Source organism: Nannospalax galili, unplaced genomic scaffold, assembly GCF_000622305.1.
Source record: "Nannospalax galili isolate Female #2095 unplaced genomic scaffold, S.galili_v1.0 scaffold309, whole genome shotgun sequence".
In the NCBI taxonomy this organism is placed as follows: Eukaryota; Metazoa; Chordata; class Mammalia; order Rodentia; family Spalacidae; genus Nannospalax; species Nannospalax galili.
In genome coordinates, this window is record NW_008359589.1 from 1,503,290 (window position 1) to 1,525,023 (window position 21,734).

Genomic DNA, 21,734 nt, shown 5'->3' on the forward strand with positions numbered 1-21,734 from the left:
AGGGCGCGGTAGCGGGCGGAGGCGATTCGGTGCCCCCGGAGGGAACCGCGCGGCGCGGCGGGCGGGAGTCCGGGGCCAGGCCGGGGCGGGCCGCGCGCTCCCGCTGCTGCTCCCTCGCCAGAGCTTTCTTCGGAAAGTTGCATTTGCATTTATTTCTTCCCTTGTCTGGGCTTCTCCCTAAAGGGGCAGATGAGTCACCGCGGCGCGCACGGTCCGCACTTCGGGGAGCTGGGGAAGGGGCATCCGGTCGCCGCGGCAGGAGTGAGGGGTTGTCCTGGCAGAAGAAGGGACCCAGCTCTTCTGACTCTAGAATTGGGCAAGGCTTTTCTTCGGAAAGTTGCATTTGCATTTATTTCTTCCCTTGTCTGGGCTTCTCCCTAAAGGGGCAGATGAGTCACCGCGGCGCGCACGGTCCGCACTTCGGGGAGCTGGGGAAGGGGCATCCGGTCGCCGCGGCAGGAGTGAGGGGTTGTCCTGGCAGAAGAAGGGACCCAGCTCTTCTGACTCTAGAATTGGGCAAGGCTTTTGGTAGAGTTGAGGCAGGAGGTTGAGAGAGAACTCTGGAGGTCGGGTTGGGGGAGAGAACATTGCCCTGTCCTAGGGCGTAAGTGGGACATAACTTGAAGCCCCGGGCCTTTCTGTTGGATCCATTTCATCCCCTCATCCGGGCGGCAGCACTCCTTGTGAGGAAAACCCAGGAGCCTGCAGGCTCAGTCCTTCCCCAGTCTCCCGCTCCCCGCAGGCCTGTGACTTGCTTTTTCCCTTGACCTCCGACTCAGCTAGCTTCTTCATGACACTCACTTGACTTGTTCAATGCCAGAGGCATCCTGGTGCTTCCTCTTCCCTAGGGGCCAGAGTTAGAGGTAGTAGGGTTTTGGCTGGATGGGCACCTGGTGAGAACTTACGGTTCAGCTGTGACAGACTCCCTTCCCAGCTGAGCTGAACTTTGAATAGCCCAGCTGCTGCCTTGATGCTGCAGCCAGACATTGCCATAGACATGGCTCTTGCTAGGCTCTGGAAGCTTTGCTCAGGAGTGGGGATGAGGCTGAGATTTCTGACTCTGCTTCCAGATCCTGTTCCAGAGTGGGCTCACGATGATCAAGGCTTGGGGAACAGGTTGTCATAAAAGGGCAGAGAAGAGGGCCCAGCAGCTGAATGCTGAATGGGAAGCTGGGGAACCTCACAGAGCACTGTGTCCTAGGGAGTAAAGTCGGACATAATTTTAGCCTTCTGGCTCTTCTGTTGGATCCATTTCATACTCTCATTCCTCCTTTATCTCCCCCTGCTCCCCAAGCTGTCCTGGAAGCAGGACTGTTTTCAAAGTGCCCAGAAAATGGAGCTTGACTCAGCCGGATGAATCTGAAGATAAAAATACAGCTGTGGATGAATGTACAGCTGTGGACATGTGGGCCCCAGTTAGGGTGTGTGCCAGGGAGTTTCCTGTGTACCTTTTCTTGGAGTGTAGGGTGAAATCCCCCTGCCTTTCCTGGTTCACTGAATGCACCTGAAGGAGCAGAAGGAGGGGTGGACAGGGTTCCTGGTTGGTATACGTCCTGAAGACTGCTGGGTTGTAGAAAGGTGTATGCAGGTCCCTAGCAGGAACTGAGCCTAGGCAGAGCCCTGGAAAGAAAGATAAGGTTGGAAGATGGAGAGGGGTGGTCTGAGGGAGGACACTGGACATAAGATTGACTTTAAGTAGTACCTTCTGGACCATTAAAACCTTTTAGTATGTCAGGGATAAAATTGCATACTGCCAGATAGATGGGCTTTTATATTTCCTCTTCCACTCACTATGCTCCACTAATCTGGCAGATTGACTTAAGTTTTCAAGCCTCAGTATTAAGTGACTGCAAAATGGGTATGATAATGTATAGCTTTGTTATTTAAGCTAATCATAGCAAATATAAATAACACTTATATAAATATATAATACACAAAGTCTGAAGATGTATCTTCATTAAATAACACATATCGAATTTAACTGTATGCTTTTAGCCTGGCATGATGACCCACACCTGTAATCTCAGTATACTTGGAAGGCAATAGCAAGAAGATTAAGAGTTCAAGGCCAGTCTCAGCTACATAGTGAGTGCCAGGCCAACCTGAGCTAAAATGAGACCCTGTCTCAAAATAGAACAAAAACAAAACACTTAATTGTATGCCTAAAATGTAGTAAGTGCTCAATAAATGTTAGTATTAACTGTCATATTTATCATCTGTGATTGAATGGAGAGCAGCTGTTTAGGACTGTTCTGGGGCCCTGCTGTCTGTCTTTGGAGACATGGCCTGTATAGCTCAGACTGGCCTTGAACTCATAGTCCTCCTATCTTGGCCTCCCAACTGCTGGGATTATAGCTTGGGCTCTGCTCTTATTTAAAAAAAAAAAAAAAAAAAAGAAGCTGGGTGTGGTGGTGCACGCCTTTAATCCAACACTTGGGAGGCAGAGGCAGGTGAATTTCTGTGAGTTCAGTCCAGACTGGTCTACATAGGGAGTTCCAGGTCAGCTGGGGCTAGAGGTCTCAAAAAGATCAAAGGAAAAAAAAAAAAAAAAAAAAAAAAAACATATATTTTTTTTCTTGAAGTGCCCGGGCAGGTGGGGGTAGAGGTGTAAAAAAAAACAAAGAAAAAAAAAAAAAAAAAAAAAGAAAGAAAGAAAGAAAGAAAAGAAACTTGGCTCTGGCAAAATGGGTTGAATCTTTTAAACTTCCCTAAGCTTCCGCTTTCTTTCCTCTGTAAAATGAGTATAATAGTACCTGCCTCCCAGTAATTCGAGATTAAGTGAACTGCTGTAGGTTTAACCTCTAGTTTATCAAGCTGCTTATAAAAAACTTGATAAACGTCAGCTGCTGTTAATTGGCGACAGTGGGGGCAATCATGGTGGATTAACTTAGAAACCAGTTTCTTTCCTCTGTAAAATGAGTATAATAGTACCTGCCTCCCAGTAATTCGAGATTAAGTGAACTGCTGTAGGTTTAACCTCTAGTTTATCAAGCTGCTTATAAAAAACTTGATAAACGTCAGCTGCTGTTAATTGGCGACAGTGGGGGCAATCATGGTGGATTAACTTAGAAACCAGTTTCTTAGCCAGAGAATGCTATAACCATATGTAAGTGACCAATCACACATATGCAGTTGATTTGTGCTCCAGTGCAAAGAACACACTGGTTGGACAGCTTCATCTCTTCCTCACTCTTCCATCTCTTCCTGACCTGTTTTGTGATTAGTCCAGAAAGCCCCTGCCTGCTGTCCTCCCAAGAGTGTACTCATGGCTGGAAAAGGGCACTGGGCAGTGAAGAAGGTGAATTTATACACTGAAAGGTTAAGAGCATTCTATGCAGAAAGGTTACTTGTTATTTTGGGGAATACTGTGGAGAGGGTGACCTGAAGTGGGGACTCTGCTCTGCCCTCCCTCTCCAGCCTTGAGTACACTCTTTCATACTGATCTTTGATATCCAAAGGGGAAGCCCAGCTTTCTAGGCATGAGTTCTACCATGAGTTACACCCCCCAGCCCTCTCAACCTAACTTCTTTTGAACAGCCAGTGGCCCTGTTTGCTGGACAGTGCACGTGGAGTCTGGACCAGTTGGTACCAGGCCCAGTGTCTCAAATGCTGATGCCATTTGACTCCCAGCAACAGAGCTGGAGTGCTGAGCTTTGTCCAGTGTATTAAATGTTGCTGCTTGGGGGCAGGGACTGGTGACAGTCATCTCAGAGTGGTCCTATACCCTGGCCAGAATTTCCTCTTCAATCCCTTTTCCTGCTATGTGCTCTTTCTTCCTCCTTCCCTGAATGACTGGGGGGGGGGGGCTTCTTCTTAAGGTTAGATATGCCCCCTTCCACCATTGATTGACCTTGATTTCTTTGACTGTAAAATGGAATTGCTATTTACCCTGCAAGGTTATGGTGGGGATTAGATGTGATTTGTATGTTAGCAAAGTCTTCCCAGACCAGGTACTTGATAGATATTTATTTCTTTGATTCTGGAGGTTGGTCATGTTCTCTAGGGGGCCTCTAGCATAAAGAGGGTAGAAAACAAGGCCTGTCTCAATGCCCATTGTTCTTTGGTTATCAAATCCAGGCCACGCTGAATGCCCAACCAGATGAGATACCCTTAGGAATAGCCAGCCCCCAACAGCAGTTCCTCTCCCCAGAGGGCTGTCAGCAACTGCCCCCCCCCCAATTTTCTAATCACAAGTGTACTTTGAGCTAGCAAATAGTGTCCAAGCTAGGCCCATCTGTAGGAATGTAGCAATGTTGATTCTCACTCTTGGATCCTGTTACCTGAGACCTGTGCAACTATACCTTGAGTGTAGCCCTGACTGAATTCTGGGCTCCCTGATTCAATCTAAGGATTCCTACCTTAAACTGCTTCTTAGATCCTCAGGGCTTGGACAGAGCTTGTGCTTCAGCTGTCTGGAAGCCTAAGGGCTAGAGGGGGAGGGTACCATGAGGACCACTATACACAGGGACTGAGGACCAAGTACAGCAGCTAGCCTTTCTGACTCAGCGAAGCAGAGAATTGGGGGAGAGAGGGATACTTGACAGTCTTGGAGTTCGAGAAGCCCTGGAAGAGGTGTTCGATGAGCTGGACAGGGTTCAGGTAAAGGGCAGTTCAGGAAGGGGAAGTAACTAGAAGTGAAAACCAGCCAAGTGCTGATGAATTCCCCTATCTTAGGCCCAAGGAGGTGTAACCATTCATCTAGAACACACAGGTCTGAGAGCCGGATCTGAAATCAGAACCTAGTGGTGGTGCTTTGGTTCTCATGTTCCTTCCTGTACACCTCACTGGAGAGGGGCCAGCACGAGGGGTGGATGTGTTTGGAAATCCCAGGCTCCAGGGGCTGTCTTGCTTTTTCTGGGCAGCTTCTGCTTAGCTTTCATGGCTCAGCCACAGGTTCACTTCCTCTAGGAAGCCTTGAACGTGCCCCCATTGTGCCCCCCCCACCGTTCCAGACCTGTGTCTTAGCACCTGTGCTACCTCGCTGCACATGGATTGCATTTTATTGAATTTCTCTTCTCTGCTAAGCAGAGCTGCAACCAATTATTTCTGAACTCCCTGCACTTCCATGGGGGTAGGGGTGACTGGTAAATAATTGGCTCAGTGAGTGCTGGGTGCGAGTGTGTCAGTGCTTTTTGACACTTCTTTAGGGGTGTTTAGTTTGCACACTGAATTATACTTCCTCCAAAGGTGAGCCAACTCTGGCTCCTTAATAAAGAATCCATTTGGGGCCCTATTCTCACCTTGGTCACCGGGGTGGGGTCAAACCCAGTGCCTTGTGTAGGCTCTGCAAGTGCTTTCCACTGAGCTGTGTCCTCAGCCTTTCTCCTTGTTTCTTTTTTCTTTCTTTTTTGAGGCAGAGTCTTACTATGTAGCCCTGGCTGGCCTGGAACTCACTATGTAGAACAGATTTTGTTTTGTTTTCTCTTTTGAGTCAGGGTCTTGCTCTGCAATCCAGGCTGGTCTCAAACCTATAGATAGGCCTCATACTTCAGCCTCCTGAGTGCTGGGATTACAGGTATGTGCCCTCTTTTTGAGACCACATCCACAGAACTGACTGACCAGAGCCCTCTCATTACAAATGGGTTGGTCATAGACCTGAGTGTGTCAGGGTAGAAAGAGTCCTAGAGACCATCAAATTTGCAACCCTAGGGGAGGGGCAGGTAGAGCTGGGGCAGCCTAGGACTCTCTGCTTAGCTGTGGGTTTGACCCGCATGCTCAGTCCCTGGCTTCTTTCCTGTGTACCTCACCTGAGAGAGAGGCCAGGCTAAAGAAGAGGACCTGGATTGGCTATGCACCCATGGGAAGAGCTGCCTGGGCTGGCCTGGCTGACTGGCAGGCGTCAAGTTCACTGGGAGGAAGGCTATTCAGGTTTCACTTTGCAAAGGCTCTGAAGAGTGGGCAGTGAAGGAACTTCCCAGTGGTCTATGGACTGTGCCAAGACCCCTATTTCCCTCCATGGTCCTCTTCTCCCACTTTGGACCACAGGATTTTTTTTTTTTTTTTTTTTTTTTTTTTTTTTTTTTTTTTTTTTTTTGGCATTCTGCATTTATTGTGCCCAAGAAGAGAAAGAATTTAGTTACTAATTTCTGCCAAGAACAGAGTCCAACTCCAGGAGGGAGGAGGGAAGAGGGCAGTTCTACCCTGATGTCCTGCTTACTTGGCTGCATTTCAGGTGACTGCTGACCTTGGCACAGTGCTAGTACCTGAGCAGTGTGTGGGCAGGTTGGATAGGGTAAGTGCAGCTGGGGAGCCCTTCCCCTGTCTCTCCCTGACTCATTGGGGAAAGACTGGCTATGACAACTCCCTCCCTAAAGCCCTGTGGCCTTGTCCCTGGGCACCTTTCCGTGGGAACCCCCTATCTGAGGCCCAGGACAGGTGCAAGATCACCTAACTGTACACCTGAAAAGGACCTTAGATATCAGCTAGACTGGTTCTCATTTTACAGATGTAGAACTGAGTCCTAAGGTGGTGAGATGGCTACGCTAGGTTACACACTTATCAGTGTTGCTGAAATTGTAGTACACCCTCCTGGCTCCCAGTTCAGTGTTTTCCAGAATTTTTTAATGGTTGCAAATTTCCTGTTTTTATTTGTACAACCTTGGGATGTTACTTAAGACTGAAGTTTTTAATCCTTGTGAAATAGGAACATTAAATACCAACTCTGTAGGGTAGTATGAATTGTAAACCCCTTTTTCTTTCCTTTCTTTCTTTTTTTTTTTTTTTTGGTCTTTTGAAACAGGGTCTCCCTGTAGCCCCAGCTGGCCTGGAACTCACTATGTAGACCAGGCTGGCCCTGAACTCCCAGAGATCTGCCTACCTCTGCCTCCCAAGTGCTGGGACTTCAGGTGTGCACCACCACACCAGACCAACTGGCCAGCCCCTTGTATTAAGAGGTCTTTCAAGTGCCTCACATGTATTAAATACTCCCTGGGTGGTTGCTAGGGTTAGCTACTGGCATCATTGTCCCTGTGTCTCATAACTGTGGGGCAGCCTTCCCTCTGCCGGTAGGTCTGTGGCAGTGACCTCTACTCACCTGTTGGGGCCAGCACCTGGGAGGCGTTTACATTCTTGGCATTCCTCTTGCCACTGGGGGCTTCTGGGATCTGGAAGAGGTCCTGTGGATAGGGAAAGAGGCGTGGATGCTGAGAAGAAAGGCAGGTTTGACCTTTCCCAGGTCCCCTCTACCAAGGGATCTTCACATCATTTTTCTCAAATACATGATTGTAAAGTTGCTTTTGTTTAATAAATGGTGCTATGAATGGAATGTAGGATTGTCTATATGCTGGGCAGGCACTCTACCATATCTCTAGCCTAAAGTTAGTGGCATGACTTCCTCCTGTGAAATGGATATGTTAATTGTACCCCTACTGTCCAATGGTTGGCAGAGTTAACCGATTGGAGGAGGGTCTACCATGCATGCAGAAGTCACCCGGGGTAACTGTAGTTATTAATTGGTAGTGAGGAAACTGAGGCTTGGGAAGTTGAGTAATGAACCAGCATCAAACCCAGATCCCGCTTACCCCCACAGCTAGGTCACTATGGAACCTGCCAGGAGCCAGGATATCCTTGTTCAGGTTTACAGGCCCTAGGGGGGAAAAGGCTTCTGGGTGGAAGAATGCTGTCTGTCCCGGTATGGAGGGCACCCACTTTGCAACCTTGGTGGCAGCTGCTGTCAGAAGTGAAGTCTGGTTGGGGAGGCCCTGGTGCCTGGATACAAAATGCACAATACAAAATGTATTGATTGTTACCAGGGCATGGCCAGGTGCCCTGAGGGGTACTCACTTCAGCTTAGGCTGGTCAGAACTGATTGGCTGGCCAAGGTGAGGGTCAGGCCAGCCCCAGAGTCCTTATCACTTGATTGGAGAAGGGAGGGGAGGGGAGATCTGTGCTGTCTCCAGGGACTGCCTGTTGTCCCTTTCCCTCCCCTTCCCCCAATCTCTAGCATTTGTTTCCTTCTGAAGCTGCAAGGGGCTCTCAGACGTGGCAACAAAAGCAACTTTCCTCCAAGCCACTGCCACCTGTTGGGTTTTCACACATTGAGAGTGAGTAGGGGGAGGGAGCGGTTGCCCTTTTCCCAGTGTCTACGGGTGTGCCCCCCGCTGCCCCCCCAGAGCCTGGGATTCTCTTTGCAGCCCCCTTGTGACAGCGCTCTGGAGCGGGAGGAGGTTGGGGGCCAGTAGCAGCTGGAAGGGGAACTGAGTGGGAAGGGGCCAGAGCTGGCAGCCACGGAGAGTTTGATGGATTACTCTGCAGGCCCAGAGGTTTCTCCCTAATCCCCCTTTGTGTCCCAGCCTGCAGCCCCTCACTCTCTCTGACAAGCTGCTAAGCAGAAGGCTTCCAGTCTGAGGGAAGAAAAGGCGGCTCAGCAGGGTGAACTCTAAATCCCTGGCCTCCTAGCCCTGTGGGGGGCAGGAGCTGGGGAACCTGCCTTGGGTGGGGCTGGGTCCCCCTCCTCACACTACCCAGTCCTTGTTCTTTGTTAGGGTTCCCTCAAAGTGGAGAGGTTGCATTGTGCACTCTGCCTGGGAGCTGTGAGGTTGTGCTGTTTGTGCAGTCACTGTTGGGTTTTTCTCAAGAGGGACAGGGAAAACGGACACCCTCACTGTTCGGAAACAATTGGGCCTAGAGAGTCAAGGACTGAGTAGTAGGTTGGAAGACAGCAAAGCCCAGTGGTCCCGTGCCACATCCCCTCCCCTCCCTGCCCCTCAGCATCCCAGGTAGGAATTTCTACAGCACTTGTGCAAGACTGTAAAAAAAGAGCAGGCTCAGTGCTGGGACCTATGTTTTCAGGTCTCCAGGCTGGCCTATGTCAACTTGTTCTAAGGTGGCAGGTAGTGCAGTGTGCCAAGTTTTATTGGGCAAGGCTCACGGCATTGCTCCCCCTGGGGCTGAGGCCAAGGGGATGCACAGTAGGGGTGCTGAGCTGGAAAACACTCATACTCCAGAGATCATCCTCCCTGCTGCCAGCCTAGAGTGTTGGCCCAGCCTAGAAAAAAGCACTGGGTTCAGTCTGGTTTGGAGGAGTAGGGGTCAGCATTCCCTGTCTCTGACCTGGCCTGACATGGGGCCAGAGAAGTTGATCTGGGGTGATTCCATACCTTTCTTCAGCTGCTTCTTGAAGCTAGACTGCCCCCTTCCAGGTTTCTCTCTGGGGAGGACAGTGAATGGCAGTGAAGGGTAGAGGAACGTATTTGGAGCTTCCAAAGGAACCCAGCCTGTGAGAAAGCAGCCAGTCTTTGTAAGTGTGTGTGAAGGGAGGACATCGGGTTGCTGGGCCTGTGGGGTCAGGGTGGGGGATGAGGCCGTTTGATGTGCCTTGGGCAGGGTGTGGGGACTCTGGCATGCATAAAGAGGCCATAGAATTGCTGTCTAACAGTGGCTGGGCGGGGCCTAGCCTCAGCCTCTGCTAGCTGTGGCCTCTGTCAGCAAAGGGTATACCCCCTCCCCAGCCTCAGCCATTTGAGGTAGCAGGAGCCCCTTTGAAAGCCCTCAAAGGCCTCTTTATGTGGCCTCTGACCCTCCCTTCCCTTGGGGAGCTATGAAGGAGTGGGCTCACTTGGGTTACTTTCCTTTGCTGCCTCTACAGTGTCTTGAGTTTTAGACAAAGTTCAGGCCAAGTTTGTTCCAGTGACTCAGTTTCATTTCCCCAGGCTGCCTGTTGGGGTCCAGTGTAAAGTGGAGGCATTCAGGGCCAGTAGGATCTATCTGAGCCACTCAGTACCTTTAAGCCTGAGTTGTCCCCCCTGGGATTCTAGCTAGGCATGTTTTAGGTGGGATTGGGAGGAGGACCTAATTGATTTTTTTCCATCCTTTATACATCTACCTCTGCCCCCATCCTTTTTTTTTTTTTTTTTTTTTTTTTTAAATACACATTTCCCAGGTCCCAAGTCTTGCTGGGGCACATGTCAAAGAGTTGCCTGCCCTGGGGCCTAGGGGATATACCTTAGAAAGTTCATGAATAGAGGCCAGATTCACTGACTCCCTCACTCCCCCAGTCTCTGCCTTTCTTTTCTAGGCTTCAGCTCCATTCCACACAGGAGTGAGGAAGGATGGTTGAGGGTAGAGCTCTGTGAAGGATTCCAGAGGTTTCTGGTTTCCTCTGGTTTTCTAGCTGTCTGCCATCAGGGCCCAGAGAGAAGGGGAGATGTTTGGGGCCTGAGAAAAACTCTGCTGCAAGGCTGCTCCTACCTCTCCTCCCACAACCAAGTCAGCCCTCCTTTGCCTTCCTCTGCGTGCCCCTCCTCTCCAGGTGAGCAGTCTGAGGCTGGGTCTTTAGGTTGATCTTCTGTTTGCCAGACAGACCAAGTGCACCAGGAGTAACAGGGAAAGAGGATTTGAATGCAGAAGTCTCTTGAGACTGGGGAGAGTTAGACCTTGTGCCATGACTGCATTCCGATTCCAGAACAGGGGAGCTCGCAGACTGGAAGGGGCAGCAATGATCTGTCCCTTTTCCAGATTAGAGCATGCCCTGGAGCTGCTGTAGGGAGTGGAGGAAATAGTATTGGGTCTTGGTACCCAGAACAAAAGGCTCTGTGGGAGATTCTGTCAGCTGGAATCAGTGCATTGGAGTCTGCTGTATCCTTGGCCCTCCTGAAGACCTAGAGGAGACTCAGCAGGAAGGAAGTTAGTGGGGGTGGAGCTCTGGGAATAAGAAAGTTGTACTTTGTGGGGAGTGTTCTTTTTGGCTTGGAGTTCTTTGGGTGATTCTGGGCTCAGAAAAGTTGGGTTATCAAGAGTGTCTGGACACCCAACACAGAGTAACTATGACAAGAGGGAGGACAGGCTCTGCAACCTAAATACAGAGGGACTAGGAGCCTGCCTACTTCCTACTCAACTCTGTTCACTGAATTATTCCTCTGGTTCAGACCCTAGTTACCAGGTAGAGAATTTCTAGGGGACAGAGAGAGGCACCCCAGCTCAGAAACCACTGGGGCTGTAGGAAGACGAGGGATATGCTCTTCTCTGTCCTGTGGACTAAGGAGAGGTCCCACAGTGCCTAGGGGACTGAAGGAGGTACTGCCTTCAGGGAGGAAAGACAGGTGGAGTGACTAATTGGGGAAAGCAGGACTTGGAGAATGAAGGCAGGCTATAGGGTGAGGTTGAATCTGACAAAGTCTCTGTTTGTTCAGGGAGGACCTGGTCCCTTAAACCCAGTGCAGGTGAATGCCCAAGTTCCTCCCAGATGGAGGGTGGGGAGTGAAATGGTTAGAAGTCTTTTGCCCCAGAACCCAACCTTCCAAGCTGGGGAGCTTTCCATCTAGGTCATTGAGAAAGGGGAAGTTGTTAAACTGAACCCACAGTAGCCCTGCTAAAACTGATGCCTGGTCCAGTTACCTCTGTTTTGAAACTGTGAGGGTCAGTATATTATCTTCCTTCTCATGCCAGCCTTGTAGTAGTCCTGTCCCTTCCCAAGTGTGAGGACTTAAGGGAGGGGGCTGCCAGTTGCCCAGCTTTACCTCAAGCCCCTTACTTCCTGATCTTCTAGGAGGCCATTATGGAATGGACAGACTATACTCAGGAGAGATGGTATTGATCTCTCTGAAGCACAACTTAGCACCTACTATATACTTTGTGACACACAGGACTTCATGGGGCCTAGTGTTAGTAGAGAAGAAAAAGAAGTTCAAGTGCCTTTTACCATGAGATGGCGAAATGAACCAAGGGGATGTCTGGAGCCAGCCCTCAGTGACCATGCTCCCCACCTCCTAGTAGCCGCTCTGCAGCAACATTTATGGGGTTGAATTGAGGAGGGAAAGGGAAGGAACTGCAGTTAGGAGTGGTGGCAAGCTCTGTCTCCTGCTTCTGTTTCGGGATAAATAGCAGGTCAGCAGCCTCTTGCCTTTTCTTACCAAGTCCTACCCTCAGTCCCTCAGTCTTTCACCACTCCTTGACTTGAAATTTTCCCACTTTCAGTGTTTTAAAAATATTTTATTAAGCTGGGCATGGAGGTACACGTCTTTAATCTCAGTGCTTGGGAGGCAGAGGCAGGCACATCTCTGTGAGATTGAGGCCAGTCTGGTCTCCATAGGGAGTCTAGGCTTCCTGGGGCTACAACGAGATTCTGTCTCAAAAAGATCAAAAAAAGTTTTATTTAATTAATTAATTTTGTTTGGAAGTATATGTACATGTTCATGTATGTGTGTGAGTACAAAGGCTAGACGTCAACATCAGGTGTCTTTATCAGTCTTCACCTTTTTTTTTTTTTGTCTTTTTGAGACAGGGTCTCCCTGTAGTCCCAGCTGACCTGAACTCACTATGTAGACCAGGCTGGCCTTGAACTCACAAGATCTGCCTGCCTCTGCCTCCCGAGTGCTGGGATTAAAGGCACCACCACTCCCAGCCCACCATACTTTTTTTTATTACTATTTTTATTTTATGTGTCTGAGTCTGAGTGTATTGCCTCCATATGTGTAAGTGTACCTGTGTCATGCAGTGCCCTCAGAGGTCAGAAGAGGGCGTTGAATCTCCTGGAACTGGAGTTACAGACAGTTGTTAGCTGTCATGTGGGTCCTCTGCCAGAGCAGTCAGTGTTCTTAATCACTGAGCCATCTCTCCAACCCCTCCACCTTCTTTTGTGAGAATGAGTCTTCTGAAGCTAGAGCTCCCTGATTAAACTAGATACCCCCTGGAATTCTGTTTCTACTTCCTAGCTCTGGGATTACAGTCATGCATTGCCACACTCAGTTTTTACATGGGGGCTAGGGATCCAGACTCAGGTACTTGTGTTTTCACAGCCAGCTCTGAGCCATCTCCCCAACCCTGAACTGTCACTTTTAACAAGGAGAATTGAGCAGCCCAGCTTGGGGAGTTGGAGAGAAGAGCAAACAGATTAGGCTTGGTAAATGGTATTCAGGGCCACCTTGGTAGCCAGGCTTGGATTTGCCCACAAGGGCAATTGCAGAGATGCTTCTAAACAGAGAGTAAATGACATCTGTTTCTCTTTGGGGTCTGCTGAAGTTTAAGCATCATATCTCCCTCATGTCAATGCTGGGCTAATTTTTTTGTGTGTATGTGTTTTGCCTGCATGTATGTAAATGCACCACAAGTATGCAATGCCTGCGGAGGCCAGAAGAGGGCATCAGTTATGGACAGTTGTTAGCTACCATGTGGGTGCTGGGAACTGAACCTGGGCCCTCTATAAGAGCAGCCAGTGCTCTTAACTGCTGAGACATCTCTCCAGCCCCCTACGTTAATGTTAACATGTGGTTCCCAATTGGGTAACTGGGTGGGTCATGCCTGAAAATGAACAGATTTCAGAGAATTCAAAGCAAATCCTAGAAACCTGGTACCCAGGACTCAACACTCCCTGCAACTGTGATTGTCTTGCCCTTCTAGGATCTGACTGATGAGATGTGTCCCTATGAAGGCATTCCACGGTGACATTTTTAGCATGGGCTGAGATGCTGAACTTCCACTAGAGGGCTGGTGAAAATGGGAGCCTGGATGAATCTTAGGGAGCTGGTGGCAGCCAGGAGGAGAGGACTTGGCAGGTCTGAGCCAATGCAGCTGTGGAGTGTGTAAATGGCCCCTGGAGTCCTACCTGCCCTGTCCGTCATGATCCAGAGGCTGTGGGCCAGCCGTCTGTTGCGGCATTGGACAGCCCAACTCCTGCTGGTCAACCTGCTGACCTTTGGCCTGGAGGTGTGCCTGGCTGCTGGCATTACCTACGTGCCACCCCTTCTACTGGAAGTGGGGGTAGAGGAGAAGTTCATGACCATGGTGTTGGGTGAGTCACTCCACTTTCCTTTCCTCCTACTCTGTGTACCTGGGTTGTACAGGCAACAGTTCTGCCTGGGGAGCTGCTCAGAGGGATGGTGGTGCCAGCTGTTCATGTGCCTGGTGGGGAGGCATTTCCTGACAACTCTTCACAACCCTTGGGAGCAATCTACTTTCCAGACAAGGAGAGAGACGCTTAGAAGATGCAAGCTTGTCTCAGCCCGAATTGTATGTCTGCTGGTCAGAACTGGACTTTCCCAGGGTCTCCCAGCCAGGGCTTTTTTTTATTCTTGCTATAGCACAGGTGGTGTGGGCCTCTGATGCTGCAGATGAACTCATCAAAAGCCACAGAAGGGAAGAGGTTACCCTTGTGACTCTCCTCCCCTAGGAGGAGGACTTCTTGTGAGGATGCAGGCTCTGGAGTCTGGCTGCCTATTGAAACTCTGCTCTGACCTGTGTCTTTGCATAAGCATCACTTCTTAGTTGCTGTGCACCACTGTTTCCTTGTCTAAAAACAAGGTGTTTGTATTCTGAGAGGAACAGAGTCCCATAAAGACTGAGTACAGGATCTAGCCTCAGTGACTTATTTCATCCTCAAGGAGCTAGCTCTTTTCCCCTTGCCCCTTTGTTCTAGCTACTGACTTGTGCTCTTTGTCCTTACAGGCATTGGCCCAGTGCTAGGCCTGGTCTCTGTCCCACTCCTAGGCTCAGCCAGTGACCAGTGGCGTGGGCGCTATGGCCGCCGGAGGCCCTTCATCTGGGCCTTGTCCCTGGGCGTCCTCCTGAGCCTCTTTCTCATTCCAAGGGCTGGCTGGCTGGCAGGGCTGCTGTGCCCTGACACCAGGCCCCTGGAGTTGGCCCTGCTGATTCTGGGAGTGGGGCTGCTCGACTTCTGTGGCCAAGTGTGCTTCACTCCACTGGAGGCCTTACTCTCTGACCTTTTCCGGGAGCCAGACCACTGCCGCCAAGCCTTCTCCGTCTATGCCTTTATGATTAGCCTCGGGGGCTGCTTAGGCTACCTCTTACCTGCCATTGACTGGGATGCCAGTGCCCTGGCCCCTTACCTAGGCACCCAGGAGGAGTGCCTCTTTGGCCTCCTCACCCTCATCTTTCTTACTTGCATGGCAGCCACTCTGTTCGTGGCTGAGGAGGCAGTGCTGGGCCCACCAGAGCCAGGAGAAGGACTGTCAGTCCCCTCTGTGTCACTCCGCTGCTGTCCATGCCATGTCCGCCTGGCTTTCCGGAACCTGGGTTCCCTATTCCCTCGGCTGCACCAGTTGTGCTGCCGCATGCCTCGCACCTTGCGCCGGCTCTTTGTTGCTGAGCTGTGCAGCTGGATGGCACTCATGACTTTCACACTGTTTTACACGGACTTCGTGGGAGAGGGCCTGTACCAGGGTGTTCCCAGAGCTGAGCCAGGCACTGAGGCCCGGAGACACTATGATGAAGGTAAGGCCTCAGCACCAGTGGGCACTGTCCTGCCGAGGACATGCCAGGATTGAGAGGCTGACTGTATGCCCTGGGCCCTAGTGCCACCCCCCAAAGGAATAAGGCTCCATCAGTGGTCCCCCCAACCCCCATTTCAGAAGGGTCTCAGGCAGTTTGAGGTCAGTCAGGATGAAAGGTGGAGCTTAGAGCCAAAGGGAGTGGAGTCTCTAGGCTGGGGTCAGGTGTGTGTGTAGTATCAGCTCCCTGTGACTTTCCCTGTAACTCACTAAGCCTTCTGGTTCAGGCGTTCCCTAAAGCCATCTTAGAGCCTAAATGGAGCTATCTTGTGCTCCATCTTACCCCCTCCAAGCTCTGCAAGTGCCCCCCCCAGGTCCCAAAGCCAAGACTCCTTGCCCCTCTTCCTTAGAACACCTTCATCTGCCCTTAGCCAATGGCTTTGGTCATACTCACTGAGGGGTAGTGGGAGAATCTAGATCCTGTTGTTGGGGGTGTGGTGGGGAGGGCCCTGGGGAGCAGGTACCCATGACCCCTAGTCTCTGGCTCCCCTAGATTATCCCCTAGTCCTTACCCTGCTTCTTCCCCCAGGCATTCGAATGGGCAGCCTGGGGCTCTTCCTGCAGTGCGCCATCTCCCTGTTCTTCTCTCTGGTCATGGACCGGCTGGTGCAGCGATTTGGCACACGGGCAGTCTATTTGGCCAGTGTGGCGTCCTTTCCTGTGGCTGCTGGTGCCACGTGCCTATCCCACAGCGTGGCCGTAGTGACAGCCTCAGCTGCCCTCACCGGGTTCACCTTCTCCGCCCTGCAGATCCTGCCTTACACGCTGGCCTCCCTCTACCACCGTGAGAAGCAGGTACTCCCATTGGCCAGGTTAGGGTGGGGTTGAGTCTGAGCTGCTCAGAACCTGGTGTCTGACAAGAGATATTGGAGGAGGCTTGACTTTCTCTGGCAACAGAGGATTTTAGCTGGGGCCAGAGGCTGCCGGGGTAGAAGTGTAGATTAGATTCTGGGAATGACTTTCTGGCTTTTGGACTAGAAAGCACTTGAGTACATGATTTCAGGAAATGCAGAGTCCTTCAATAAGAATCCTGGAAGCCCTTCTTTCTATATTATTGTACCCAGAGGCAGGGTATGGGTTGGGTGGCCTCCCCAGCACCTGGCCATAGCAGATGGCAGTAGAAATAGCCTGACCTTAGCAACCCTTTCAGGGGGAGCCAATATGACCACCCATCTGTGTCCTGCTTGCTTCAAGATGAGCAAGGCTTCCAGACCCTTCTCTTTCTAGTTACCCCCCCCTCTTTCCTCCTCCTCTGCCTCTGTCTCCTTCCTCTACCTTCTCAGTGGATTCTGAACCTGACCTACTGACTTTTGTTTGCCTGGACACTAAGATGGGGACCCCCTCCTTGTTCATCCCACACTAACCAGCCCCTGCAGAAAGCCCTCTTTCTTAGGAAGCCTCTTGATCTAGACAGCATGGTCCTTGTTCTCTGCACTCTCTTCCCTGAGCCTGTGGACCTGGATGTAGAACTCTGCCCTAAGGGGCACAAGTTGTGTAGCCTAATGGGGGGAATACAGGCCCATCCTTCTAGAGCTCTGAGTTAGGAAGGACCTGGCCTGGCCTACAAGACAGGAGTAGGACAGCAGAGAAATTCACAGCTAGGAGGCTGGTTTGCTCAGCAGTAAGTGCAGGGGTGGGAGGTATGGAGGGCTGGGCTGAGGTTTGAAGAGTGGGAGCCTGGTCCCTGAGGCCTCTATTGGCTTTCAGAAAGCTCTGGGCCAGGGGCTGAGATCTGGTATCCAAAGACCAGGCATAAGCTTGCTGGTCTTTCCCTAGTGGCAAGCAGGAAAAAAGGGTCTCTGGAGGGCCATCACCAACAGTAGCTGAGGACAGGCCTGGCCCTGCATACTGTCTCCATACCCCTTGCCACCTATTGAGCTGTGCGATATGAGTCATAGACTTTACTTTGGAGCTCTGCAGACATTCTCAACTCTATCAAGCAGTATTCTGTGCTAGACACTGCCTGGCACAGACTTTGTGGGATGAGGAGACCCAGGCCATTGAGGCTGGGGTGAGGGGGTCAGGCAGACATGCTGTCTCTGATCTCAGGCAGCCTGCAGGAAGGAACTGAAAAGCTTCAGGGTCTGGCGGCTAGGCTGTGGTGTCACTGAGGAGGTCTTCCTGATGCTCCTTCCTTCTGCAGCCTCAATCCCTGGGTCCTGCCTGGTCTAGGACCAGGACAGAGACCTCACCTTGAGCAGCATCTCCAACCCGGGCCTGGACCCCAAAGAGGCAGGACAATGAAGAGCTCTCTATGGAGGGAAGGACAGATAGGCATGCAGGGGTTGGGACAGAATGTGTGGGATTTGAGTCCTCAGAAGTGCTTCTGAGTTTTGTTCTCTTTCTGTATCTTGCTTCTGTCCTGTGTCATTCTTCTATCTTTTCCCTTTTCGGGGGCGGGGGGTTCTGCCCTCTTAACATGCAGAACTGAGTTTGTCAACTTCTCATTATTCTTAGAACAGTTAGGAGGCTTAGACTTCAGATTTCCAATTTTTACCCTCTTGGCCCCACCTTTCTCCCACTGCTGGCATGGGGTTCCTGCTTAGAGCTACACCAAGAAGGATCATCTCAATTTTCTGATTTTTTTTTTTTTTTTTTTTTTTAACCTGGAAGCCAATTGCCTGGTTTCTTACAGCTCCTGGGACAGAAGCATTGAAGACCTATTCTCATATCTAGGGATTCCCCGTGTCTGGATACATACCTGTGTGTGTTCTCTTTTTGCCCCCCACCCTCAGGTGTTCCTGCCCAAATACCGAGGGGATGCTGGAGGTGGTGGCAGTGAGGACAGCCAGACGACCAGCTTCCTACCAAGCCCCAAGTCAGGAACTCCCTTCCCAAATGGACATGTGGGCCCTGGCAGCAGCAGCCTGCTGGCACCTCCACCTACGCTCTGTGGGGCCTCTGCCTGTGATGTCTCCTTGCGAGTGGTGGTGGGCGAGCCACCTGAGGCCAGGGTTGTTGCTGGCCGGGGCATCTGCCTGGACCTCGCCATCCTGGACAGTGCCTTTCTGCTGTCCCAGGTGGCTCCATCCTTGTTCATGGGTTCCATTGTCCAGCTGAGCCAATCTGTCACCGCCTATATGATATCAGCCGCAGGCTTGGGACTGATTGCCATTTACTTTGCTACACAGGTAGTATTTGACAAAAACGACTTGGCCAGATACTCAATGTAGAATGCTTGTAACTCGAAGAGAGGGTCTGCCTCACAGGGCTCAGCCCCCATAGGGCTGCTGCAGTGGCCTTTCCAGTTCTGTTGCTGCCAAAGTGGTGTAGGTCTCTGCTGCCACCCTGAGGCAGTGAGATGCATAGCTGCACAGATAGGAACTGGGGCTTTCCTCTCTGCTTCAGAGTCTGGCGGGCCCACTGGCAGCTTCCCACATAGATGTCAGTCTGGAGTTCTGCAGTGAGATGAATGCAGGACTGTACAGGTGCGTTACCAAGGCTCAGGGTTAACAGCTAACCTCCTGGTTGAGATATCCAGAGAAGGGATTTGGGGACATAAATAAACTCCTCCCAAGCCTTTCTATCCTGTAGATCTCCCCATTGTTGCTCTTGGATGGAAAGAGCAAATCTTCCTCCATAGGATTTGACAGGATGCAAGTTGAGAGGAAGAACCCTAGCGGGCAAAGTGAGACCCCCTTCACACCCCCCATGATCCACAGCACTGCCTTTCTACAAGTCCCATCCCCCACCCTTTTCGGGACATGGCTTGTTGATCCTTGTGTTGCCATCATGGGGACACAGACCTTTAATATTTAACTTATTTATTTGACAAACTAGAAGAAAAGTCCTATCCTTTTTATGTTGTGCCTAGAAATTGAGTAGGGTGAGATCCCCAATAACTGGATCCCCCTGAAATAGCTGGTCATTGCCAGAATCTTCTGGGGTGGTGGTTATGGCCCCCCCAAACTGCCTAACCCAATACCTTAAACAGTCTACTCACCCCAATCGAGAGCCCTGATAACCTCACCCAAAGCTGGGGCATTGAGGGAAAGCGGAGGAGGGTACCAGGTCCCCACAGCCTACCAAATCCTGCTTTTCTCTTGACCCAGCTTTCTCCTGACTCCCCCTTTGCTGCTTGTTGGCCTGGGCCCATGGAGACATTCCCTTTCTTTCCCCCTCCACCCCAACTCTCTCCACTAGCTCCATGACCTCTCTTTGGGGCCTCATAGGACCAGAAGCACAACACAAGTGTGGTTCCTCAGGCCGTGGGGCATATCTGTCACAGTTGGGGACTCTCATACACACTCAGGAGCACTCCCCGCCAGAGCCAAGAAGCTCTTGTCTCTTGGGCGGTTTCAGTGCTGATTGCAATAATGTTATGTCTTATTTATTTAGCAGAGTAAATATTTTATACTGTATGTGATAAATCAGAGTATATGTTTATGGTGATAAAATTAAAAGCTTATGTGTTTAAGTGGTGTGTGTTTCTTTTATAAGAGGGAAGGAGTAGATCTTTGAAATCATCAGCCTCAGTCTGTTCTTGGGGACTCAGCTTTGGCTGCTTCAGTTCCCCCTGATTGCCAGCAGATGGAGTCATGGACCATCACTTGCTCCAATGCAGGCATTTGGGACTGGAGGACAGGGACAGGAAGAAAGGCAGCAAAGTGCAGTTTCTTTCCTAAAGGGCTCACAGAAGACAGATTGACAGCCAGAACATGGGGAGCACAGCTTGTACGTGGAGCAGGATTTCACAGTACTGTGTCTTGGCCATGTCACTCCAGCCTCCTCATCTCCCCGACCTCTCCAAGCCTGACTGGCCTTCTTGCCCCTTGCATTCCATAGTGGCCAGTGCAGTCAATGCCTGTGCCAGGCCTCACTTTCTTTTGAAGATCTATATATTTATTGTGAAAACTGTCAAACAGCCCCAAGTAGTGTGTCAGGTATAGTGAAACCCACAATCGCACTTTGCAAGTTTCTGCTCCCCTCTGGAGAGTATTTTTAATTTTTATTTGATTTTATATGTATGTTTTGCCTGTGAGTGCTCTACCACTGAGCTACATGCCCAACCTGAAGCATCTCCTTGTCCCCCCTTTTCCCTGGTAAGCTGCTAATAAGATAGAGATACTTGATTAGATTCAGGACTGATTTATTTTGGCAAGACAGCATCACGGGTAGAACTGTGTTCTCGTGGCATTGTCCATGAAGCATGGAATGTCTTGCCACTCCAGTTTTTTGGTGTTAATGTTGATTAGTGGGTTTCGGTGGTGTCAGCCGATGGCATCTGTTGGCAGTTTCCTGTCAGCCTTCTAAGCCACTCCTGATCATGCTTAGATCGCTTTTCACTAGATGTGAAATTACAATTTTAACCATTCTTTTTCCCTCCCCCATCCTGTGCTATGAGTAGTTTTTTTAAAAATTATTTTGATTTTTTATGTGTATGAGTGTTTTGCCTGCATGCGTGTAAGTGCACCCTGTGCATGCAGTGCCTAAAGAGACCAGGAAAGGGCATCGAATCTGCTGGAACTGGAGATAGGGACAGTCTGAGTGTAGGGCTCTTTAAGTTCTTTTCAGTGGATCAGAGGTAGAAAATGTCTTTTTCAGAAACAAATATTACAGTCATAATAGTAATATTACTGCTAACTACTGAATTTCATTTTTTTTTTATTTTATTTTTTGTGTGTGTGGGGGTACTTTCAAGTCACAGTATATAAGTGAAAGCAAGAGGACAACTTACAGGAGTCCATTCTCTTCTACCGTGTGGGTCTCAGGGATCCAACTTAGGTCATCAGGCCTAGTAGCAGGCATCTTTACTCACCAAACCATCTTACTGATCCCAATTAAGATTGCTTGCTTGCTTGCATTTTTGTTTGTTTTTTTTTTTAATGTGTGTATGTGTATTCCCTGCATGAAGGTAAGTGCACCCGTGTCGAGTAAAGCCCACGGAGGACAGAAGAGACTGTTGGATCCCTGTAACTGTAGTTATAGACCGTTGTTAGCTGCCATGTGGGTACTGGGATTCGAACCTAGGTCTTCTGTAAGAACACTCAGTGTTCTTAACCTGAGAGCCCTCTCTCCAGCCTGAGTTTTGTTTTTTGAGACAGAGTCTCACTCTGTAGCCCTGGCTGGCCTGGAACTTACTATGCAGACCAGGCTGGCCTCCAGCTCACAGAGATCTACCTCCCAAATGCTGGGATTAAAAGCATGGGCCACCACACCTGGCCCAATTTAAGATTTGTGTGTGTGTGTGTGTGTGTGTGTGTGTGTGTAGACTAGGCTGGCCTTGAATTTTCAGAGATCTGCCCTAATGCTGAGAGTAAAGGTGTGTTCCACTATACCCATATATTTTAAAACTTTGTCATGGATAAAGCAGACAGAAAATGGCAGGTTGGATGCTAAGGAATCCATCTGCACTTCAGTTGTAAGTGGCATTTGTTTCACCAACGCCTCCACCCTCGTCTCCATGTAACCTGGAAGCAAATCTCAGACATCCTATTGCATTAGGAAGTATTTCAGCTTGTATCTCTAAAAGGACTTTAAAAAGTCATTCAGCCAGGCATGGTGGCACACGCC

General features: G+C 50.2%; 1 protein-coding gene across 3 annotated transcripts; it reads left to right on the forward strand.

Annotated features, from left to right (window-relative positions):
* Window positions 1-7,947: 7,947 nt before the first annotated feature.
* Slc45a3 (solute carrier family 45 member 3) lies at window positions 7,948-19,638 on the forward strand. Of its 3 annotated transcripts, XM_008823312.3 has the most exons (7): window positions 7,948-8,042; window positions 9,141-9,238; window positions 10,016-10,249; window positions 13,336-13,726; window positions 14,380-15,165; window positions 15,751-16,016; window positions 17,957-18,394. In XM_008823312.3, exons 4-7 carry the CDS (start codon window positions 13,522-13,524, stop codon window positions 18,392-18,394), a joined length of 1,695 nt encoding a protein of 564 aa, XP_008821534.1. In that variant the 5' UTR covers window positions 7,948-8,042; window positions 9,141-9,238; window positions 10,016-10,249; window positions 13,336-13,521. The 3 variants fall into 3 exon arrangements, with proteins under 3 accessions (XP_008821534.1, XP_029414653.1, XP_029414654.1); XM_029558793.1 differs by lacking the exons at window positions 9,141-9,238; window positions 10,016-10,249 and having other exon boundaries at window positions 7,974-8,042; XM_029558794.1 differs by lacking the exons at window positions 7,948-8,042; window positions 9,141-9,238; window positions 10,016-10,249 and having other exon boundaries at window positions 13,332-13,726; window positions 17,957-19,638.
* The last annotated feature ends 2,096 nt before the right edge of the window (window positions 19,639-21,734 follow it).

Bases quoted from the DNA above. Each gene is read 5' to 3' on its own strand.
- Slc45a3 (XM_008823312.3), top strand. From the start codon at position 13,522: ATGGCCCCTGGAGTCCTACCTGCCCTGTCCGTCATGATCCAGAGGCTG. The intron at 13,727-14,379 runs GTGAGTCACTCC...TTGTCCTTACAG, and splicing joins GTTCATGACCATGGTGTTGG to GCATTGGCCCAGTGCTAGGC. The intron at 16,017-17,956 runs GTACTCCCATTG...CCCCACCCTCAG, and splicing joins TCTACCACCGTGAGAAGCAG to GTGTTCCTGCCCAAATACCG.